General features: G+C 42.2%; 1 protein-coding gene across 2 annotated transcripts in view; it reads right to left on the reverse strand.

Moving 5' to 3' along the window:
- Nucleotides 1-515: 515 nt before the first annotated feature.
- LOC133452301 (NLR family CARD domain-containing protein 3-like) overlaps nucleotides 516-17,115 on the reverse strand; it is a 47,447-nt gene continuing 30,847 nt past the window's right edge. Inside the window, exons 7-10 of one of the 2 annotated variants that reach the window (XM_061731537.1) lie at nucleotides 2,999-3,172; nucleotides 2,633-2,803; nucleotides 2,111-2,157; nucleotides 516-1,983 (exon numbers count right to left, since the gene is read on the reverse strand). In XM_061731537.1, the coding sequence (XP_061587521.1) occupies nucleotides 1,457-1,983; nucleotides 2,111-2,157; nucleotides 2,633-2,803; nucleotides 2,999-3,172 (919 nt within the window). In that variant the 3' untranslated portion in view covers nucleotides 516-1,456. The remainder of the gene's footprint in view (nucleotides 1,984-2,110; nucleotides 2,158-2,632; nucleotides 2,804-2,998; nucleotides 3,173-17,115) is intronic. The other variant, XM_061731535.1, reaches the window with a different exon arrangement.

Genomic DNA, 17,115 nt, shown 5'->3' on the forward strand with positions numbered 1-17,115 from the left:
TACTGTCGTTTTGTACCTGGGGGGGGGGGGGGGGGGGGGGGCCCGAAGAAATCTTTCCGCTTAGGGCCCCATTTTGGTCAGGGACAGCCCTACATCCATCCATTATCTATACCCGCTTTATCCCTTGCGGGGTCACGGGGAACCTTCAGACCAGTGTTACATATTTGATTATTAGTACAAATGTGGGAATTTTGAAGTTCTGATTATTTTTATACCTGATCATTTCTACAAATGTGGGACTTCATGATTTGCTAAAAGTGTTATGGTGGAGTTTCCTTTAAATGGGACTTGATTTCAAGATGTTCATGATTTGCTACTAAAATGTTACAGAAGTGATCATTTGAAAGTTGGAACAAAATGTGTTTCCCAGCATGATAAATCAATTGTATAATTATTGTGAGGAAATGTTGAGGCAGCGCTTTTAATAAGTGAATATCATGCAATATGTGTGCAGACAAGGTTAAAAGAAAAAAAAATAAAATAAAAAAAATAAGTGAATATCAAATATTGTCATCAAAGGAGAACTTTATTCAAAAAGTTAAATCCAGCAAGTAGCCTTTCTTGTTGTTCAGGATCCTTGAATTAGGTCTTAGTTCACAAAGGTCGGTGATCCTGATTTAGTTGGTGTTGCAGCTTCCAGACCAATTTGTTCCTCCTGTTTACAACATGGAGCAGCGCAGTACGAGGAAGACGAGGCTTTAAAACCTCTCTTCAGAAAACCTACGAGTGACATCATGGAGGTTTGTCCAGTTCTTCTTCTTACAGTCTAGGAACCATATAAGCATGTTATTGTTGTTGATTTCTCCTCCTACGACAAATGTACAAAAAAATCTTTATAGTACAGTGTAAAAATCAACCAGGCCGACCCCCGGGACCCTGAACATGAAGAAACAGTTCTAGATGATGGATGGATCATCTTATTCACATAATAAACTCGTATATAAACAAACCCTTTACCATGACAGAGACCTGACAGTCCAGTTATGACATCATGGCTGGAACAGGAAGTGGGTGTGAATAAAGACCAGGATGAACCCTGGCTGCACAGCAACCTTGTGCTCAGATATGTCAGCAGGTTGTAACTTCATCTGGGCTGATTGCAGCTCAGTGATTCCTCTCTGACATCACAGTTGGTCACATGTGCAGCAAACTACCTGCAGCTAACATGAACTGAATGATCTCAGCTGAACTGAGCTGCAGAGAAACAACATGCTGCTGTTCACTGTGAAGCTCTGACTGGAAACAGACAGAAGAACAACATGTGGATCCTGGAATGATGGCAGCTTCCACCTTTAAAGGACCGGGGGAAGAAGAAGTTTCCAAGGAATCATTCAGAACAGTTTCACCAACGTGTGATTCAGGTGTTCTGATGGAAACAGAGACAGACATGTACAGATTCAACTATCTGTCCAACAGAGACAGTTTCTCTGACAGGAGGAGACTCTTGAGACTAAACTCAACACAGAGACACTGAAGAACCACGATAGAACCCGAACCCAGGATAAAGAGGTTCAATGAATGTGGTGTTGAAGGTGTGGAGGAGGATCAGTCTGTCAGAGGAGACGCTGTAGAAGGACAGAGTTCCAGCAGGAACGTCCACATACACTGCTACTCTGTCATAGACTGAGGAAGAGGAGGAGGAAGATGTTACTCTGTTATTGTGACAGACATAGTACTGACCATCATCAGAACAGTCCAGACTCCAGGATTGATCGTTCCATCCAAACCCACAATCTTTAGAGCTTCCTTTCCTGCTGATTCTTCTGTAACTCACTGATACAGAAACTCCTCCTCTCCTCTGGACCTCCCAGTAACAGCGACCCGTCAGAACTTCTCTACACAGCAGCTGACGGCAGACATCAAACCTGTCTGGATGATCAGGATATGACTGATCCTCCTCCACACGTGTCATCTTCCTGTTGTTGTCAGACAGTTTGATGTAGTTGTGGACTGTGTTTGTGTCGATGGTGAGTTGACAGGAATCTGATGGAGAGAAAAAAAAACCCATCAGTTATTATTGATCTGTCATTGATCATTGATGGACTCATGAATGAGTGATGTGTCAGTGTGAAGATGGTTGAATGTGTGAATGAAATGAAAACACACTTACACTTCCTCAGACCTGGTGTCATCCATCGTTGTCCAGTCGGCTCCACCCTGGAAGGAGGAGGGGGGTCAGACCAGCACAGTCTCTCTCAGCAAACATGGACATTACATGGCTCTCACACACTGATGAAGGAACAGTCCAACACTTGGACAGATGCACGTGAATGCAGCATCTCTGAAGTCCTGTGGTCGTCACCTTCCAGCACAGTTTGAACACATTCTTTTCATCTGATTTAATCTCTGCTGAATCAGCAGCAGGATGAGACCATGTCATGGATGAGTGAAGTTGCAGCTGTTATTGTGCTGTGACAGGCCTGAAAACCACCCTGCTGTGGTTCTGGGATGTTTACTGGGCCAAGAACAGCTCAGAGTTGTGAACTACATCTAACAGCTCTGCTGCAGCACCAGATCAGCTGCAACAGCTCTGTCTGCTCAAAGATCTCTGTTTAAAGCCAGAGAGCCACAAAGATGATGTCCACAACAACGAGGAAGAGTCCAGCACACTGATGTCCTGCTGTCTTCCTACCTGAGAGTGTCCAGTCTCCAGCGGGGATCCTCCAGTCTAGACAGAAGCTTCCCTGCTGTCTCACCTGGATGGTTGTAGCTCAGGTCCAGCTCTCTCAGGTGGGAGGGGTTGGAGGTCAGAGCTGAGACCAGAGAAGAACTTCCTTCCTCTGAGATCAGACAGCCTGACAGCCTGCAGACACACAACACAACACACATGCAGAGACTCTGAGAGAACTGCTCTGAGACTAAAGCTGACTCTGTCCTCATGTTCACCTGAGGATGGAGCTGAAGGAGAAGTCAGAGGATCAGCAGAAACACATCAACAATCCTTCAATATCAACCACAGTTCTAACAGTCAACAGTTGAACACTTGATGGATTCTGACCTGAGAGACTCCAGGTGACAGTGTGGACTCTCCAGTCCAGGACACAGCTGCTCCAGTCCTGAATCCTGCAGGTCGTTGTTACTCAGGTCCAGTTCTGTCAGACTGGAGGACTGAGAGCTGAGAACTGAGGACAGAAGTGGACAGATGTCCTCTGAGAGGTTACAGCCACTCAACCTGCAGAGATTAAAGAGAGATCATGAGGTTATTTAGGAACGTTTGTGTATAACATTTCAATGTTATGACTGTTATTGATTCTATCGCCCCAATTAAGACCAAAGTTGTGTCCGGGAGGAAAAAGTCACCCTGGACAAACGACACACTGGTTAAAGTACAGAGAAGGATATGTAGACAAGCAGAACGCAAGTGGCGCAAAAACAAACTTCAGGTATATTACAACATTTATAAAGGGAGTCTTCGCAACTATAACCAGAAAGTGAAGAATGCAAGGCAATCATATTTTTCAGAGATTATCGATAGAAACAGTAATAATGCTCGCACACTGTTTTCTGTGGTAGAAAGACTGACAAACCCCACAGCCTCAATCCCCATTGAACTGCTGTCAAAAAAGGCCTGAAATGACTTTGCTGACTTTTTCACAAACAACATCACATCAGTTTTAACTGCATAGCTCCGGATGTACTGCAGATAATAAATACTTCTCTTCAAACAGGCCAGTTTCCCCCTGCCTTGAAAACTGCAGTAATAAAACCTCTTCTGAAAAAATAAAATCTGGATGCTACAACACTTAGTAACTATAGGTCAATATCAAATCTGCCATTTTTGGGGAAAATCATTGAAAAGGTACTTTTCCAGCAAATCCATGCTTTATGATGCAAAACAACCTTTTTAACGCATTTCAGTCTGGATTTCGGCCACACCACAGCACTGAGACTGTACTCATCAATGTCAGGGTTTGACACTTCCCCCAGTTTGACTTTCAGTTTCTGTCTTGCCCCGCCTGTGTCCCATCTGCCCTGATTGTGTCTGCACCTGTGTCTCGTCATGTCTCGTTATCCCCTCAGTATATCTTGTCTTGTCATTCCTTGGTTCCCTGTCGGTCCGTACTGGTTCTTCCCTCCATGTGCTCCTGGTCCTTGATCCCTGTTAGTTTGGTGTTTTTTCGATCCTGCTCTGCAGCGCCTTGTTTTTGCCTTTTGTGGATTAAACCCTTTGTTTTTGAGAACTCCTGCCTCTGGCCTCCCTCTCTCTCCTGCACTTGGGTCCTTAGAAGACCAAACCGTAACAATCAAAGTCCTAAATGATATTCATCTGAATAATGATGCAGGCAAATCCTCTGTTCTGGTATTATTGGATCTCAGTGCTGCATTCGACACAGTTGATCATAACATTCTTCTCAGCAGATTGGAAAAGTGGGTGGGACTTACCGGCACTGTGCTTCAATGGTTTAAATCTTGCTTGCACGATACGGCCTTTTATGTGTCAATTGGAAACCATGAGTCTGAGAGAACCAAGATCACATGTGGGGTTCCTCAAGGGTCCATTCTTGGACCGCTTCTATTCAACATCTATATGCTACCGCTAGCTCAGATTATGGAACATCACAACATTTCCTACCATACTTATGCCGATGAAACACAGCTCTATATTTCAATGTCACCACATGATTACAGTCCCCTACTCTCATTGTGTAACTGTATTCACCAAATCAATGAGTGGATGTGGCAGAATTTTCTCCAGCTAAATGCAGAAAAGACAGAGGTGATAATTTTTGGCCCTAAAAATGAAAGGGAAAAGATCAGCGTCACCTCGGCTCCATGTCATTGACAGCTACAAATCAAGCCAGAAATCTTGGTGTAATTATTGACTCAGACCTGAACTTCAACAGCCATCTAAAGTTTATCACTAAATCTGCCTATTACCACCTAAAAAACATTGCTAGAATTAAGGGGATTCTGTCTAAACAAGACATGGAAAAACTTATTCATGCATTCATTTTCAGTAGGTTGGATTATTGCAATGGCATCTTTACAGGCCTTAACAAGAAATCTATCAGGCAGCTGCAGCTGATCCAGAACGCTGCGGCCAGAGTCCTTACAAACACCAGGAAACTGGACCACATCACACCGGTCATGAAATCACTACACTGGCTTCCAGTTAGTCAAAGAATAGAGTTTATAATCTTACTGCTGGTCTACAAAGAATTGAATGGTCTTGGACCAAAATACATTGTTGATCTGTTAGTTCCCTATGAAGCTCCCAGACCCCTGAGGTTCATCTGGATCTGGTTTGTTGTGTGTCCCAAGAACCAGAACCAAGCAAGGTGAGGCAGCGTTCAGTTATTCTGCTCCTCACCGGTGGAACAAACTTCCTGTAGACCTGAGGTCTGCTCCAACTGTCAGCTCCTTTAAATCAGGGTTAAAAACATTACTGTTTACTCAAGCGTACTCCTAAATTAAACTTACCTGCTGTATTCTACTGCCCTTATTTTTAACAGCTTGTGCTTTTTCAGAATCAGAATCAGAATACTTTTTTATTCCCAAAGGGCAATTCATTTCTACAGTCGGCCTGTCCATAGCAACAACACACAATACACCAAACGGCCAACATCCACGACCACATCAGCAACAACAACCACAACCAGTGACAGCACAGCAGAGCAGAATGCAAATACTTTATGGTTCACAGTCGTTCATAGCAAGAAAACTTCAAGTTTCATTTTGTATTTAGCAGCCTTATGGCAGACGGAACAAAGGAATCCGCATAGCGGTTTGTTTTCCGCACCGGAACATAATACCGCCGACCTGAGGGCATAATTACAAAGTGGTTGGCCAGAGCATGATCACGGTGGGAGAGTATCCTGTCTGCTTTCTGCACCAGCCGTGCTTTCCAAAGAGAGCAGAGGTCTTTAAGCTGGACTCCAGTAATTTTAGAGCAAACCCTAACAATGTCGTTCAGACATGTCTTTCATGGATAGACCACCAAACCAACATATAAAGGAAAATGTTAAAAGACTCTCTTAAAAAGTTAAAAGTTTGATAAAAGGTACACAAGATGTTCCTGCTGATACCAAAAGAGTTGAGTTTCCTCAGCAGATAGATCCTTTGGTTTGCTCGCTTTACAATGCCGTCAGTGTTTTCATTGAATTTCCATTGCGAGTCGAACACAGTGCCCGAGTATTTGTACGTTTGTACTATTTGTACCTCTTCATTGTGAATAGTGCTCGGTTTGGGGTCGACACTGGATTTCTTGAAATCTATGATAATTTCTTTGTTTTTTGCTACATTTAGGTTGAGGGAGCTATCTTCACACCATTTGATAAATTCAGGGAGGGCACAAGCGTGATTTGATTGGTGGCCCTGAAGAAGAGACAGTAAGACTGTGTCATCTGAAAACTTGACAAGACAGCTGTTTTCTTGAGAGGATCTGCAACTGTCTGTGTAAAGAATAAAAAGCAGGGGGGAAAGGACACCGCCCTGAGGGGAGCCTGTGTTTGACAGTAGGGCAGAGGACATGCGTCCATTCACAAAGACCTGCTGCAGTCTGTTTGTTAAAAAGTTTAAAATCATCAATAAAATCTTATCCGGTAGCATAAAATGAGAGGATAACCTTTCAATTAAAATATGAGGCTGCATCTTGTTAAAAGCAGAGCTAAAATCAGCAAATAAAAGTCTATCATGGGATTTAGGTTTTTCGAGGTGCTTGTACAATTTATCTAAAATGAAGAGCTTCGCATCCTCCACACCTCTACCCGCACGATAGGCAAACTGTAATGGGTCCAGTTTGTCAGAAGTTAATGGAATGATTTCTTCTTTCAGGATTCGAAGCTTTTCAGTACCAAAGAGGTCAGTGCTATTGGCCTGTATTCGTTTAGTTCCTTGGGTTTTTTTGATTTGGGGATAGGAATTATGGTAGATTTTTTCCATGCAGTAGGTATCTGACCACTATTTGCACACATCTGAAAGATGGTTGTGAAAATTTCCCCAAGCTGGTCAGCGCAGTAGCGCAATGTGAGTCCACATATGGCGTCAGGGCCAGCGGCCTTCCCTATTTTTGTTTTTTTAAACAGGGTTATGACCTGATTCTGGGATATTTCAATTTCATTTAGATCTGTCAGTGACTCTCTTAGCTTAGGGACATCCTCTGACAGGGGCCTTTCAAATCTGGCAAAAAACAGGTTAAAAGCATCTGGTAGGTCAGCATCATCCACACCTGTTATCCTGGTGAGTTGTCTGGTTTCACTGGTGGGCTGGTTAATGGCTGCCATAGATTTGATGCCTCGTCAGGCTGCCCTTGGATCCCCGTTACTGTATGGATTTTCAATTTTCCTTCTGTACTGTATTTTTGCCTTCTTTATTTCATTTTTTACTTCTCTGGATACTGCTTTCTTTTCCATGGGGTTCCACAACAAAAGGTCTTTTTCTTTTTGTTGATGACACTTTTCAGCTCTTTGGTTACCCATGGCTTGTTGTTTGGATAAATACACACCTTTTTTGTTGGGATAACTGTATCTACACAGAAATGTATGTAAGCAGAAACTGTATCGGTCAGTTCATCAATGTCTCTACAAGCATCATAAAAGCCAGTCTGTACATTCCAAGCACCCCTGGAGGGAGGATATACTGTCGTCCGACCAGATTTTTACATTCTTCTCCTCCCGATCCAGGCGCCTGAAGGCGGGTATATACATAGGCATTAGGTACACGCTGTTATGGTAAGAAGCGCCAAAAGATGGCATGGGCATGGATCTGTATGCTCCGTTTACTGATCCATAACAAAGATCAATGATGGTGTTCTTCTGTGTGGTAGCACAGGTTACATACTGTTCATAAGATCTCAAGATTTTATCTAAAACACAGTGATTAAAATCTCCCAAGATGAATTTGGGGGCCTCTGGACAGATGTCATCCAGTCTTTGAGTGACGTCAGCGATCAGCTGAGCGGCAGCTGACGCGTTAGCTCGCGGATGTTTGTACACTAGCGCGTAAGACAGCTGTTGAAACTCGCGAGGTAAATAAAACGGACGGAGAGACACTGACAGCAGTTCAATGTCTGGAGTGCATATACGTTCTCTAACCACAACGGTATTACAGTACCTTTTGTTCACATAGAGACACACTCCTCCACCGAGACTTTTCCCGGTTATCTCCGGGTCTCGGTCCAGACGAATTGGGCTTCCAAACCCCCTTATGTTGAGGTCCTTGTCCCGATCCACCTTGCTCAGCCATGTTTCCGTAAGAGCGAGAAGACAAGTGTATTTGATGCCAGTTTTCCACTTAACCCATGCCTCCAGCTCATCCGTCTTGTGTCTGAGAGACTGGAGATTTGACAGCAGGATTGTAGGAAGGGGAGGCAGTTTGCGGTGGTTGTCAAGCCTGAGATGTTTCAGTCTCCGACGTAGTCCTCCTCTTCTCCCTCTTTTCCGATTCCGATTCCTGCTTCTGGTGTTCTGGAGCTCAGCTGGGATGTCCGCTGGTATATCACCGGTCGATGTCCGTAAAGAGAGTAGAAAGTCACGGCTGAGAAGAATTCTCCCCAACGCGCCGTGTTCATCCACGTCATCCACGCCATGACAGGTGGAGAAGTTTAGCAGCAGCGTTATCACGCTCAAGACCACAGCCAAGTGAATAAAAGTTTTCACAAACCACATCGCTGGGTCACTGGCAAGTTCACTCACACGCAGACGTTAAAATAAATAAGATCAATAAAACAAGAACAATAAAAACAATCAATAAGCACGGACAGGTAGACTGCTGGGTCGCACACGCACTGCAGCGCCCCCAAGCGAAGAGGTACGTTTTTTAATTTATTATTTTACTTCTTTTCTTAGCATCTTATTCTTATTTTTTTAAATCTCATTTGTTATTTACTGTCTAATTATGTCTTGCTGCTTTTAATGTCAATGTAAAGCACTTTGAATTACCTTGTGTTGAATTGTGCTATATAAATAAATTTGCCTTGCCTTGCCTTGCCTTACAAGACAATCAAAGTGCTTAAAATGAAAAGATTTAAAAAAAATGAATAAAACATTTAAGAATTTAAAAGCAGTCATTAAAGACATACAGACATAAGTCAATAAAAAGGTTTTCAACTTGACTTAAAGCTAGGGTCTACTATCTTGAGTTAAAAAAAAAAAAAAAGATACCTATTCCCCACACAAACTCCCTCCCCCCATGGTCTGCCTTACATGAAGCTCCCGCCTCCGACACACCCCCTCTGGTACGGGAGCCAGCAGGAATATGTCCTTCGTGTTGCCGTACTTTGGGAGGCGGGGAGAAGGGTGAGGACTGTCCAATCACTGACATTCAAGCAGATTGACCAATACGCACCGTTTGAGCCAAATGGCACCTATTGGTTGACTTCTTTGCAGGATTACAGCAGATAGAAGAAATATTTTCTTTTGGTTCTTTTTGCTAATCATATTTCATAGGTAACACTATTGGGCCATAACAACCTCATAAATTATTTTGATAAAAATGTACAATATGTAAAATCGTAGACCCTAGCTTTAAGGCTATAGAGAGTTTCAGGCTCCCTGATGCATTCTGGGAGTTTGTTCCACAGGTGAGGAGCAAAAGCTGAACGCTCACTCAACATGTTTGGTTTTAACTCTGAGTACAGAAAGTAGGCGTGTCCCTGACGACCTGAGGGTTCTGGTTGGTTCATCATGGACCAGGAGATCAGAGATGTATTTTGACCCGAAATCATTCAGAGATTCATAAACCAGCAGCAGGATTTAACATCTATTCTGGGACAGACAGGAAACCTGTGTAAAGATATTATAACTGGAGTTGTGTGGTCCACATGTTCTTTAAGTGATAACAGGCTGACTTCACTACTGTCTTAATGTGGCTGTTCAGGTCTGAGTCCAGAACCACTCCCTGATTTCTGGGTTGGCTATTTGTTTTTAGCTTCATTACTTGAAGCTGAATGCCAACGTTTAATCCCCCCCCCCCCCCCCCCCCCCTTCTTCTGATTGGTCGATATTTGATAGTTCCTATTTTCTGCAATAACTTTTGAATGATTTGACATAAATCAGAATCAGAATCAGAATCAGCTTTATTGGCCAGGTTCGAACATTGTCCAACAAGGAATTTGACTCCGGTAATTTCGCTCTTTGGTATTAAGAATAAACAATAAACAAATAAACAATAAACAAATGTGGTATTTCTATGTACAGTATAAACATTTTAAAGGTGCAGCAGTTTGAGGTAGTGAGAAGGACAGTTCTGAATAAAAATAAGAATAAGTATAACCTATTTACAATTTAAACAGACAAATTATACAAAAAATACAAGAAAAAAATTATACAAAAGAAATACAAAAGTGAGAGGTGCAGCAGAGTAAGGCAGACAAAGACTCGTGGGTGGTGTCATCGGACTCGGTTTTGAGTCCTTGAACATAATTGGTGCAAATTAGCCCCGCCCCTTCTTCTGATTGGTCCATATCTGATAAATCCTAATTTCTGCCATAACTTTTGAATGGTTTGATATAGAGAGTCGTGGGTGGTGTCATCCACTAAATGTCCAGGCCTAAAGAATCTACATGCAAGTCATACAAACTTCCACTGCAGCACACCTAAACGTGCACAAGGGTGCGAGGGCCCGTTCATCGCTGCTTGCAGCTTTAATTTCTGTTTTTATCTTCAATTAACTGGAGTACTGTAAATCGTGGCACATTTTTAGTGCAATCAATGCATTTGATACCATTTTTTAATTGGATTATAGTCTCTAGGTGAGATGCTTATATTTATTGGGGTGTCATCTGCATAGTCATGGTAGCACATTTTGTTTGTTTTTTTTTTCATAATTTGAGCAAGTGAGAGCAGGTCATATTAAACAAAAGAGACCCCCGAATTGAACCTTGAGGAACTCCACATGTTATTTATGTTAGCTCTGATTTGTAGTTACCTAAAGACACAAAATATACTTTGTCTTTTAGATAGGACTGAAACCAGGTTAGTGCCGTGCTAGAAGGTCCCACCCAATTATTCAACCTGTCTATCAAGATGTTCTTGTTGATTGTGTTGAAAGCAGCACTGATATCCAGTAAGACTAAGACTGAAATGTTGGCACTATTGGAGTGGATATCATTAAGGACCTTTACTAGAGCTGTCTTAGTGCTGGGATGTGGCCGGAAACCTGACTGGAACACATCAAAACCGTCATTGAGTGTCAGGACGTTGTTCAGGTTTTTGAAAAATAGGTTAAATTCAGGATATTGACATGCATACAAGAAAGGCCACTCCACAGCTACAACGCTTGCTCAAATGACGGATGATTGGTTGCTTGAAAAGGATGACAAAAAAAATAGTTGGTGCGACACCATGTAGGGAAGGAGTGAGGTGGAAGAGCTCAACACCAGAAATCTGTAAAGACGCTTTTGCTTTTGTTTCATAACCGCATTAACACGGCTCCTATATTTGATAAAGTCACCAGTCGACTGTTAAATCTGTTCGAGTTGTGTCCAACAAGCTAAAACAGCGCCATGCCTGACAGGCGCTGGGCCCCCAGCAAACAAGCTAACGATAGCGCTAGCTCCCAGGCAATGCAGAGTAAATCCTCTGACCAACCTATAATTCAAGCCATACGTGATCTGAAAGACGAACTTATTGCCAAAATTGACCAGAAGGCGGAGGCACAACGTACGGAGCTGCACACTCAAATTGAGGCCTTGAAGAGTGAGTTGAAGAAGGCCAATGAACTGGCCGAGGCCCGGAGTGCAGCACTAGAGGGACGGGTCGCTCACCTGGAGACGGCGACCGGCGAGCAGTCGGACATGATCACCGCGCTGGAACAGGAGGTGACTCGGATGAAAAAAGAGATCACAACGCTGAAAGATAAAGCTGAGGATTTAGAGGCGAGATCGCGGCGTGGTCGGTGTGAAAGAGGGTCGGGAGAGCGGAAAGCGGCCGGTCTAGTTCATGGCTGATATGCTCCGAGAGCTGCTTCAGCTGGATAAAGCCCCGGCTCTGGACCGGGCTCATCGCGTTCTGAGAAGCAAGGTAACACAGGACAACCAGCCGCAAAGGGCTTTCATCGTTAGATGCCACTACTTTCAAGAGAAGGAAGAGATTATGAGGAAGGCTGTGGCACTGCGGCAACTTCAAACAAGCAACGGGGGCACGGTTCGTGTTTTACCCGACTTCACCCAAGCCGTTTCCAAACAGCGAGCCGCTTTCACGGAGGTGCGCAACCTGTTACGTTTGTGTGAGGGCATTCACTTTGGGCTGTGGTACCCCGCGGATCTCCGGATCACTCTGGAAGATGGAACTTGGGTGAGCTTCAGGGATCCTGATAAAGCTAAAACATATGCGTTGGAAAAACTGGTTACTACAGCTAACTGATGCAGCTCTGGTATGTATCACATAAGCTGCTCTCTGACAGGGTCCGTGATTGAGGCTGAAATGTGGGCTGTTATATACACAGCTGGACCCCTCCATTCATTATGATGCATCAGCTTTTCCAATTTGAACACTGGACTGATATGGTTGGTTGCTGACACAATTGGACCGGTATGTTTATGTGCGTATGTATATATATATGTATGTATGTATGTATGTATGTATGTATGTGTGTATGTATGTATGTATGTATGTATGTATGTATGTATGTATGTATGTATGTATGTATGTATGTATGTATGTATGTATGTATGTATGTATGTATGTATGTATGTATGTATGTATATATATATATATATATATATATATATATATATATATATATATATATATATATGTGTATGTATGTTTTTTTTTTGTATTTTCTTATGTATTATTTATTTTTTTATTTTCTCTTTTTTCTTTATTTTTTCCTCCTTATGTAAACTTTTATTTACAGTGTGCAAGCAACCACTGTTATTTTGCATTGGACTCAGACAATTTACATGGAAATATAATGTTATAGCATTATCTTCTGTTGATCTTCAATTTAATATATTTAATGCGGTTTCATGGAAGAGCTACTATAATTGTTCATTAATGGTTCTGGTTAAAGCTCTGTGTGACGGAGCGGCTCCCTCACTGAGTGCGGTCGTCCCCTGACTGCAGGCAGTGCACAAACATACATTCACACAACTACACTCATACATGCATGTTGTACTTTCTCTCCGCTCCCTTTCTGTCTTAAGCACCATTAATGATTACCATTATCCTTTTTTTTCCCCCAGTTTAGTAGTTCAACTGAGGGTGCACACTTAGTTGTCCTATGTTTATTTATTCATACATGTATACTCACATGCACACACACACACACCCACCCACACACCGCATGGTCATCAGCTGTGTCCCATTCAGTCTGATTGCCAAACAGAGGGATCAGTGATTGAATCCAGGTGTAGTGGGAGGGGTTAAAGGTATAAATGAAGCCGGTTTGGCTTGGGATGAGGAGTTTTTTTGAAATCAGCTGTACAGAAGGCAGCATCTCAGTAGAAACTTTGGCTTTGTGAGAAACTTCCTGTTTGAATGTTTTGTTTTATTTTATTTTTTTGCATTTTTCAATTAATTTCGTTTTTTTCAACTGCAGTATTTTTCTCTTGCATTATTATAAAAGATGCACCTTTGCATCCTAGAAGGCCGGCTACAATAAAATACAATATTATACTTTAATATTATCCGACTGCCAGTTTTTTTTGATTGGAGAGTTTTTTCTGGAAAGAACCCCGTCACACTCTGATTCACATGGTAAGCTATTTAGTATAGTTTGGAAGTTAGTATTGAAAGGAGTAGGAGTACTAGAGTGCTGACAATCCTTTATTGTCCGGCACTCCTGTTTACTGTTAACTTAGCCATTAGAATTTGTTGTCTTTTATAATTTTATTTTGCATGTAACACTAGAGATAGAGGTGATTCTGTCACAAGGATGGCCAGCTGGAATGTCTGCGGTCTTAATAATTGAATAAAACGTAACAATTTTCTCACCTGTCAAAACTTAAAGTTGAAATAGCTTTTTTACAAGAGACGCATTTGCAGAATAGTGATCAGTCCAGGCTTTGCCGAAGCCATTTTGCTCAGGTGTTTCATTTGGATTTTAACTATAAAAGTCGTGGTGCAGCCATTCTTATCCACAGGAATGTGCAGTTTGTCGAATCCCATCTCATAAGTGATAAAAATGGCAGATTCATAATTGTGCAAGGTAAATTGTACAGCACACCTGTAGTGCTTGTCAAAATGTATGCCCCAAATTGGGACAACATGCAATTTTTTGCAGATCTTTTTTCATTACTTCCAGACTTAAATTCACAAAATAATCATATTAGGCGCTGACCTCAACTGTGTCTTAAATGCTAAATTAGATCGCTCTAAACAAACACCAGGTACACTGAGTAGATCTGCACGCTGCATTAACTCCGTTTTAAAGACGTATAAGATATCGGATGTCTGGAGGTTTCAAAATCCAACATCCCACAAATATTCTTTTTTTTCACCGGCCCACCAGTCATTTTCGAGAATAGATTATTTTCTTTTGAATGACCAGTTGATCCACCCGTTACAGTCGATTAAATACGAAACCATGGTTATCTCAGATCATTGCCCTGTGGTGATGGGTATTAGATTTCTATATAGTCCCTCAGCGAACATGGCGTTTTAATCTTCGTCTCCTATCTGATCAAGATTTTGTGCGTTACATATCCAACCATATTGATCTATTCATGGACACCAATCAAAACCCAAAGACAAGTAAAGGCTGCCTTTGGGAAACCCTAAAAGCCTATCTAAGGGGTATGATAATATCATATACTGCCAGTGCTAGCAAGAAGAGCGCAAAACGTCTATCAGAAATAGAGACGAGGATCCAGGCCATCGATCAGGAACATTCAGTGACACCTTCTGAAAATCTCTATCGGGACAGACTTTTACTACAAACAGAACATGACATTATAATGACTGACCGTGCCGAGGATCTCCATCGAAAGTCCCGTTTAAACTATTATGAATCTGGAGAACGCGCTAGTAGGCTTCTGAGTCATCAGCTTAGACAATCTGCAGCAACGAGCTTCATTACTGAAATTGGATAAGGCAACAGTGGTAGTACCACAGACCAAAAGAAAATTAATGAACAATTCCAAAAATTCTACAAAACGTTATATAAATCAGATGCGGGTAATGATTCTCTGCTCACAGCTTTTCAATCATTTAAGGATGCCGTCCCTAGACCAGGATGATGTCAGCGCACTTGAGGAACCTTTGACACAGGCGGAAATCGAAAGGGCCATTAAAACATCAAAATCTGGGAAGTCACCTGGCCCAGACGGCTACCCCATCGAATTTTATAAAGCCTTCTCTTTCAAATTGGTACCACTTCTACGCAAAGTATATGAAGAGGCTCTGAAGAATAAAACCCTGCCCTTAACAATGACACAGGCGACTATATCTGTACTCCTCAAAAAGGGTAAAGACCCACTGAAATGTGACTCCTACCGGCCAATTAGTTTGCTCTGTTGTGATTACAAAATTTTAACAAAGACCCTCGCAGCGAGACTCGAACCAATCATGCAAAACATAATCCACAGAGATCAAACAGGTTTTATGACTGGCAGGCAGCTAGCTGGCAATTTACGTTGTCTCTATAACATAATATATACACCAAACCATAACCATACACAATTTTGGACAGAAATGTTGTAGCTGGGTAAACCCTTTTGTATTGTAATCCACAGGCCTCTGTGCGGACCAATAATCTTACATCAGATTACTTTCCCATTCTCAGCGACACAAGGCAGGGGTGCCCCCTGTCACCCCTATTGTTTAATATCGCTATTGAACCTCTGGCTGTGTCCTTGAGGGAGAATACTGGATTAGAGGGTATAGACCGTTGCAGGCTCAATCATAAACTTTCATTATATTGTGATGATCTCCTCTTGTACCTCTCGCAGCCAGATACATCCATACCTGTTGCATTAGATGTGATTACTAAATTTGGGGTAGTCTCCGGCTATAAAATACGTTTTTCAAAAAGCCTAATTTTTCCCATAAGCTCAGCCGTAAAGCAGAGGTCTTTTGACATGTTCCCCTTTACGGTTACACATGACTCTTTTAAATATTTAGGTATCCAGGTTACTGAGAAATTCAAGGATTTATTCAAACACAATTTAAGGGTGGCACTGGAAATAGCTAGACAGGATTTGACAAGGTGGTCATCCCCTCCACTATCTCTAGCAGGAAGAATTAACTCCATCAAAATGACTATAATGCCACGATTCTTATTTATTTTTCAGACAATCCCTATATTCATTCCTAAAGCATTCTTCACTGAACTGAATAAGTACATATCCATCTTTATATGGAATAGAACTGTGCCACGTATTAGAAAGGCATTCTTAGAAAGGCCGAGGGAAAATGGGGGTCTGGCCTGATGTATTACTACCGGGCGGCGTAGTACTACTACCTCCACGCCCTCTCATATTGAACATCTGACATCCCTGAACATGAGGCACCGATTTGGTTACTTATGGAACAATATTCTAGCTCCCCAAACTCATTGGCTGCCTTAGCTTGTGCTCCGATGCCAATTAGTAAGTGCTATCACACAAATAATCGGGGGCTCCCTCCAAATTTGGTCACAATTCAGAGTGCATTTTGGACACAAGAAACCACTTTTGTCGAGTCCTATTCTGGCTAACCCCATCTTCCCTCCCTCTTTCATGGACCCGGCATTTAAATTGTGGAAAAGTAGAGGCTTCATATGTGTAAGGGATTTCTTTAAAGACGGTTCCTTCATGTCATTTGAAAATTTAAAAGCGCATCACAACATTCCAAAAACTCACTTCTTCAGGTATCTGCAGATTCGAAATTACATTATGACATGTTTTTCACCTTCCCTAACACCTACAGAGGAAGATTGGATTGATGATTGTGTAGACAGGGATCCACAAACTAAAGGCTTTATTTCATTTGTATATGACACAATCCAAATTGCAGCTTCTCCCTCTCTTCATCATATAAACACAAAATGGGAGGAGGATCTCAACCTGCGGATACCAGATGTGACCTGGCAATTGGTAGAGTGAACGCATCCTCCATCTGTATCAGACATGGTCTGATCCAGTTCAGGGTATTCCACAAACTTCACTTATCCCGGACCAGACTAGCTAAGCTTTATACAAATGTTGACCCAATATGTGAAAGATGTCACCAGACCGACGCCACCCTCAGCCAC

The sequence above is a fragment of the Cololabis saira genome, chromosome 10, assembly GCF_033807715.1.
Source record: "Cololabis saira isolate AMF1-May2022 chromosome 10, fColSai1.1, whole genome shotgun sequence".
Lineage (NCBI taxonomy): Eukaryota > Metazoa > Chordata > Actinopteri > Beloniformes > Belonidae > Cololabis > Cololabis saira.